The sequence below is a fragment of the Chrysochloris asiatica genome, unplaced genomic scaffold (genome assembly GCF_000296735.1).
Source record: "Chrysochloris asiatica unplaced genomic scaffold, ChrAsi1.0 scaffold00021, whole genome shotgun sequence".
NCBI classification, from domain to species: domain Eukaryota; kingdom Metazoa; phylum Chordata; class Mammalia; order Afrosoricida; family Chrysochloridae; genus Chrysochloris; species Chrysochloris asiatica.
This window is the reverse complement of record NW_006408539.1, coordinates 16,745,129-16,752,757: the sequence shown is the minus strand read 5'-3', so window position 1 is coordinate 16,752,757 and position 7,629 is coordinate 16,745,129. Positions and strand designations below refer to the sequence as shown.

The 7,629-nt window shown below is 41.5% G+C and overlaps 1 protein-coding gene across 1 annotated transcript in view; it reads left to right on the top strand.

Moving 5' to 3' along the window:
• The window catches only part of VPS4B (vacuolar protein sorting 4 homolog B (S. cerevisiae)), a 34,384-nt gene extending 29,031 nt beyond the window's left edge, over positions 1–5,353 (top strand). The window contains exons 9-11 of the mRNA XM_006837581.1: positions 726–945; positions 2,432–2,572; positions 5,252–5,353. Of these exons, the coding sequence (XP_006837644.1) occupies positions 726–945; positions 2,432–2,572; positions 5,252–5,353 (463 nt within the window). The remainder of the gene's footprint in view (positions 1–725; positions 946–2,431; positions 2,573–5,251) is intronic.
• The last annotated feature ends 2,276 nt before the right edge of the window (positions 5,354–7,629 follow it).

The window sequence follows — 7,629 nt, the reverse complement described above, 5'->3', positions numbered from 1 at the left end:
GAACCAACAGATCTGTGTTGGAAGAAGTACAGCCAGAGTGCTCCTTAGAGGCCAAGATGGCCAAACTTCATCTCTCATACTTCGGAGATATTGTCAGAAGGGACCAATTTCTGGAGAAGGATATCATGTTTGGTAAGGTGGAAAGGGTCAGAGAAAAAGAGGAAGACCCCCAACAAGATGGATTGGCCAAGTGGCAGCAAAGATGGACTCAAGCGTGGCAACAGTAGTGAGGTTGGCCCAGAACCAGGCAGTGTTTCATTCTGCTGTGCATGAGGTTGCTATGGGTCGGTACCAACTCAATGGCACCTAACAACAACAACAGCAACAAACAGCCTGTGTATCCAGATGGTTTACATCAGGACAGAGTGCCAGACCTGCCTTCTGAGGCCACCCTGGTGTGGTCACTTTCCTGTTCAGCATGTTTGCGACATGAAAACGTCCAGTCACAGACAAACGGTGCTACACACAAAGGTGCACTGGGCATGCTGCCTGAGCCAACACTGCCTCCAACTGTATGCGGTTGAGAACATCTGCGTATCTGGTCTCTTCTTGGCCATCAAATCCATTCTGACCCATAGCGACCGTGGTGACAGAGCAGACCAGCCCCATAGGATTTCCAGGGCTGCCATGATGGGAGCAGATCAGCAGGTCTTTCTCTAAAAATTAAAGATCTGTATGTTTTGTTTTTTTAAATATCCTTGATGTATTTTGTCTTTCACTTTTAGGTTTGAAAAGCGAATTTATATTCCTTTGCCTGAGGCCCACGCCCGAGCAGCAATGTTTAAGCTGCACTTGGGGACCACTCAGAACAGTCTAACAGAAAGTGACTTCCGAGACCTCGGGAAGAAGACTGACGGTTACTCAGGGGCGGATATAAGTATCATTGTGCGCGATGCGCTTATGCAGCCAGTACGAAAAGTGCAGTCAGCCACTCATTTTAAAAAGGTCTGTCGCTCTTCTCTGTTCTCTCATGTTGCTGTGCTGCGTGCTTTTGAGTGGGTTCCAACTCATAGCGATCCCATTTGGGTTTCCAAGGCTGTAAATCTTTAGGGGAGAAGAAAGCCTCATCTTTCTCCTGAGGAGCAGCTGGTGGAGTTGAACTGCTGATGTTCTGGTTAGTAGCCTAACAGGTAACCCACTGTGCTCCCAAGGCTCCTTCTGTCCTCTCGTACGTATTGTTAAAACTCCAGTTTTGATACCATCATGAGCTCCTCATGAAAGAATTCGGGAGCAGTTTCAATTTTGTTTCCTAACAGGAGCCCTGGGGATACAGTGGTTAAAGCACTGGGCACCAAAGCAAACATTAGGCCATTTGAATCCACATGCTGCTTGTGGGAGAAAGTGGACCCCATGATAGAAGGATTTGTTTTCCATTGATAATAAATTCACAAACTCCATTTTGTTTATCAGTAGACATTATTCACAGTCCTAAGGTGTTTTAGAGACTTTTCTGTTTAGCTTTGGAAGCATCTCTGTGTTAATGTATTACTCACGTGTGATTGGTTGTGGTTGTAAGGCTGCCTTTGGGGTCTAGACTGTCCTTCATCACAATCACCTGCACTCATGACACCTGTAGCTTACTAACACAGTGAAAATCAGCATGGCTTGTTGTGTGCCATCAAATGGTAGGACCTTGTATAGAAGCAGCTGATAGGTTTGAACCCCCGATCCTGTGGTTAGCAGTTCCTTGTAACCCTACAGCACCAAGTCAGGACCCCAGCTAGTGTGTTTAAATGTTTGAAGTGGCCACTGATCATTCCTGAGCCATTTAAGGTTGATCATTATAAACCAAACTTTAAAAGGGAAAGTGGGTTCCAGTTTGTCACCAGTGTGTGGCTGCCATCTCAGTGTTTCTGTGGGGCTGAATGTCACATGGGTTCTTTTCCTAGATGTTAGAACTTTTTTATTTTAAATCACTTATGAATCACAAGAAGGTATTGTAAGTGCAAATAATTTTGTACTTAAATTTCAAGGAGTTTTTGTTGAAAAAAAGAGAATTTCAGTAATTTCAAATGAGAGCTTCTGCTTACCACAGGAGAGTTTCAGCTGTGGAGAAATAGACACTAAAGAGAATTGTTGAAGAATGTCCATTTTTGGTTTCTTAAGTTTATGTTATTTATTACGTTTTAGATTTAAAAGAAATCTTAGCCATAGGTAACTGCTTTCTTTGTTTTGTTTTTAAACGAATTTTTCTGCTGTGACCATATAAATAATTTCTTGTAGGAAATTTCAGTATGATCTAGAAATACATCTAGAAAACAATTTAAATCAAAACATTTTCCATCACCCAGAGATAACTACTTTTATGGTCAATTCCATTCTATCTATTTCCAGAAGAAGACGTGTTGATGAAACGTAAAATAGAAACATGTTTTCAGCTTTTGTGGCCGTGGCTCAAGTCTTACTTATTCTGGGTTATTCTGTACTCCAGGTTTGCGGCCCTTCACGTGCGGACCCTAACCAAATGGTGGACGATCTGCTGACGCCCTGCTCCCCAGGCGATCCCGGTGCCGTTGAAATGACATGGATGGATGTCCCTGGGGATAAACTTTTGGAGCCAGTTGTTTGCATGGTTCGAACTTTTGTTTTTCTTTTTTAAGAAAAAGTTTAAAGCATTGTACTTTATAATTTCCCAAATGCAGATGCAGTTTTTCTTTTCCAATTTTTCCATGTTAGCTGGAAAACGTTAGTCTGATCCAGGCATGTGTATTTAATCTTACATAAAACAAACAGACCAAGCCCGCTGCCATGGAGTCTGTTTCATCTGACAGAGACCCTACAGGGGCCTGGTAGGACAGGGTAGAACTACCCCCAGTTATGGGGGAGTCCTGGTATAGCACAATAGGGTAAGCACCGGACTGCTAACCACAAGGTTGGTAGTTCAAACCCAGCAGCCGCTTTTCGGAAACACTATACAAGTTCACTGTCCGTCGGAATTGACTTGATGGCACTTAACTAACTTCATGGGAGCAGACTGCTACATCTTTGTTTTGTGGAGCTGAATGGTGGGCTTGAACTGCCAACCTTTTGGATAGTAGCCAAGCAGTTAGCCATTGTGCCATCAGGGCTCTTACTGGTATATGTTGTTGTTAAGTGTCATTGAGTCGGTTCCAACTCAAAGCAACCCTGTATAGGATTCCCAAGGAGCAGCTGGTGGGTTCGAACTGCTGACCTTGAAGTTTGCAGTTTGGTGCTGATCCTACCGCAGCACATAGGCACATACACAGACAGATACATAATCGACCTGCTGCCGTCAAGTTGATTCTGGCTCATGAGGATCCCGTATGGAGTTGTGAGACTAAAGCTTTATGGGAGCAGACCCTTCATCTTCTCCCACCAAGTGTCTGGTAGCAGCCCAGTGTGTAACCTGTAGAACTGCAAGCGTTCCTTACATGTGTCAACAGATACATAAAGATGTGTGTGCATGTGTATGTAAATACATAGATAAATTTATATGAAGGGGCCCCAGAAAGTTCATGGAAAAGTGGAATTAAATATGTAATGGATTTTTCTATCAACTTTTTGAAGCCTCTATGCATGTGCTAAGGAGTCCTGGTGTGGCACTGTGGGTAAATACGCTGAACTGCAAGGTTCAAGTTCACCAGCTGCTCCTCAGAAACCCTATACGGGGTCGCTGTGGGTCAGAACCGACTCGACGGCACTTCACAACAACATGTATGTGCTAAAGGCGCCTGGTAGTCCTGAAACAGCAGGGTCGCTGGAAGTCAGAATTGGCTCTGTGATGATGGATTTTATATGCGCCTGTTAACCATAATGCTTAGCTGAGAAGTTAATTATTTATTTAACCCTTATTTATTTAACGTTACCTTGATAAATTACTGGGTTTTTTACAGAGGTTTTTTTTTTTTTTACGATTTTTGTAATTTTTTTTACCTTTGAAGACTGTAACATGCTCCCCTTTACCCTTGTCCTTTGCCCCACTATCTTACAGGAGACGTGACCTAGAAGTTGATTTTTTAAGTTAACCCCTGATATTAGCATTTTTTCTTAACATTTTGACTTAATTCCCATTAGTTACAACATCTGGCTGAATGGTTCTGATGAAATGATCTTCTGAATGGAAAGACGGGTGACTGAGCGTGCGCCTTTTGAATGGAAAGACGGGTGACTGAGCGTGCGCCTTTTGAATTGCACTTAGTTGGAACCCTGGCTGTTGTATAAAAATAGTTTTAAACAGATAGGCCAGGGAAAAAAAAGGAGCTCTGGTAGCATAGTGGTTACAAATTGGGCTATGAACCACAAGGTCAGCAGTTTGAAACTACCAGCTGTTCCGTGGGAGAAAGATGAGGCTTTTTGCTCCTGTAAAGATTTACAGCCTCAGAAACCCTGTACAGGGTCGCTATGAGTCGGAAACGACTCCACGGCCCATAACAACAACAAGAAGAAGATCAGAAAATAGACGGTAAACATATTTTTGGAAGGCCTTGACCTTTAGACTAAGAGGTTTGTGATTCAGATGTTGAGAGGACAAAGGGAGGAATTAAAAGTTTAAATGTCGGGCTAATAACCGACAGGTCTGCAGTTTGAACCCCACAGTCACTCTGAGGGAGAAAGAGAAGAGAAGGCAGTCTGCTCCCGTGAAGCGTTTCCTCTCAGAGCTCCTATGGAGCAGCTCTCCTCAGACCTGTAGGGGCCGCTGTGAGTCGGAACCCGCTTCATGGCAGTGGCTTTTAGTGGGTCTGCAAAGCAATGACCTAGTTACAGATGTCCTTTAGAAAGAACGTTGTGGTATTAGATGGTGCTGTTGTGTCCGTTCCAACTCAACAAGTACAGCATGTGACCAAGTACAAGTCCCCTATCAGATTTTCTAGGTGTGCCATTGCAGGCAAATGCGCTGGATTGCAAAGTCTGTTTGAACCACAAGGTTGGCGGTTCAAGCTCACCAGCTGGTCCTCAGAAATCCTATACAGGTTCGCTGTGGGTTGAAACCAATTTGATGGTACTTAACAATAACAACAGTCTTTATAAGTACAAATCACCAGGTTGTCTCCTGTGAAGTGCTGGATGGATTCGAACTGCTTACCTTTCAGTTAGCAGCCAAGTGCTCAATTGTTGAGTCACCATGGCACTTTTAGAAAGAATAACATTATTTTCTTGTCTTTGACTTCAAACACACTGTAAATTCTCATATTTATCATTGGGCTGAAATTAGTAATAATGACCAATGATGTGATGATTTTTATTAAATCTGTTACTAATATTTCTCCTTTTATTTTCTTCCCTCTTACAGTCGGATATGTTACGGTCGCTTTCTAGCACAAAACCCACAGTAAATGAACAGGATTTGTTGAAATTGAAGAAGTTTACAGAGGATTTTGGCCAAGAAGGCTAAACCAAAGACAACAAGGAAAAGGTTTACCACATGTATTCTTTCTTTTGTCGATATTTTTTGCCTTTCTTGAATGGCATTCAGATGATACCCACTTTGAGACCTCTCTTTTGCCACAGGGATATATCTATCTGTCTCTACTCAGAGTTCCCTTCAGTTTCATACTGTACTTTTCCTCCATTACATAGTAAATGCTCCTATTAACAACACTGATAAAATGAGTTATGAAGAAATGAGTGCTATGTGAATCACCCAGTAAAAAGCAGATTAAAATGGATTGAGAGGCAAATATTTGCAATTTTTATGAATGGTGGTCTTTGCAAAGAACACATCTTTTTTCTTTTTAGATTTTATATTTGGGGGGGAAATTCTTAAGCATTGTTCTTATTATCAACGTAAAATGTCTTTACTTTCTTAGAAAATGCTAGACTCTACTCAGGGATGACCAAGAAATGATGGCGCTGCCGAGTGCCGGGCTTGGGGCTGAGGAGGGAGGGGCTGCAGGACACGTCTCGTCTCCGAGGGGAGGCCGGGGACTTCTACATTTCCTCCCAAAGCAGCAAGTTTTTCTATTTCACTGAACACAGCACCTCTCACTGTGCAATATCAAGGGAAACACTCGAAATCAGGCATTGTCTCAACCTTGAAGAAAAAGAGTGTTAATTCCAGTGTCTTTTTGTAGCAAGTTTGACCAAAACAGTTGATAAAGAAGTACGCAATTTTAAAAGAATTCTGCCATGAGCTACTATAATGGGAAACTTTGTTAATAAGTAAATGGTCTCCATTGAATTATGGGAAATTTCTTGTGTGTGATATGGGGGTATGTATGTGTATGTATATATATAGAGAGACACACACATGTATACATATATACACAAATTCTTTTACAGATAGAATAGGAAGGGTCTTGTCTTACCTGTTAAATTGAGGGGACAGCTTGTCCTGACCACACAGATGTCATCAATGTAATGCTTTCTAAAGCTTTAGAAACAAGCTGATGGCCTCAATAAATCATAAATACATGCAAGAAATTGTGTTATTGTAATATGTTCCAACAAATAATTTTAAAGTGGGTGTCACAACACTTCATTGTGAACACTAATCTGTGCCTTGTACATTTGCATTCATTCTACATACAAAAGAGTATCGTTTGCTAGGATGAGGTAGATCCCTTCCTTACTACAGAGGTCTACCTTACAAAGGCTATAGAATAACCTGCATTTTCAAGTATATTTGCACATTTTACATATTATGCTATATGGTTGCCATTGGTTTTCTGTACAGATTTGCGTTTGTTGATGTTGAACTGAAATCATAGGCCTGAAATACACTGTCCTTATGTGAAGTAAATCGGTATAACCTGCTGTTGGCTATATTTTGTGCATGTGTCTTTATTTGGGAACCTTCTGTGTGAGAGAAAATACTGTCTGAACTGATGAGACACAAATGATTTTTTTAAATACACATTTTGAATTTATATATGAAAATTTGATTTTTCAATGATTTTCATGTGAGGATTGGGAATCAACTTGTCAGACCAACATTCACTTTTTTGTGAATGTCTTTTATCTAACATTCTTTTATCTGCTAATCAGCCCCAGAATGACATTATACGGTATTGTTATTATTTAATTAGGAGAATCATATAAAGGTGGAAATTCCAAATTTTTTTGCGAATACAAAATTTGTTATGAGGACATGATTCTACTCATTTGATCAAATACAGGACCACATAGTTTGTAATGTAAAGAGTTTGTGACAGGTGAGCACTTGGCCGTGTCCTCTGAGCACTAGCTCCAGAATTCCTGTCTGTCACTCCTAACCTTAGCTCTATTACCAGTGTCGGGGCTGCGGTCTGAGAACTGAGACTTGTTCCATAACTCTGGAGCCAGCTACTGGGCCGATTTCCATACATTCCCCATGCACAGATACTTACTCAGATGAGCCTAAGTGGAGGTGCTGCTTCTCAGAGCCTTGACCATTTTGAAATTTGGGGTGGACATTTTTTGATGTAGGCCCAACTTGAACAGCTCTTTTAAGTTTCACTTTGATTATTTAACAGCATTTGGTCTCTGCCATAAAACTATAAACTAAAAGCCAAAATCCACTGTCAAGTCCATTTCGACTTGTAGCAATCCTATAGGAAGGAGTAGACGCGCCCTATTGGGTTTCCAAGGCTGAAATCTCTACAGAGGCAGACTGTCTCATCTTCCTCCTTTGGAACAGCTAGTGGGTTTGAACTACCAACCTTTCAGCAGCCGAGCACTTAACCACAGCAC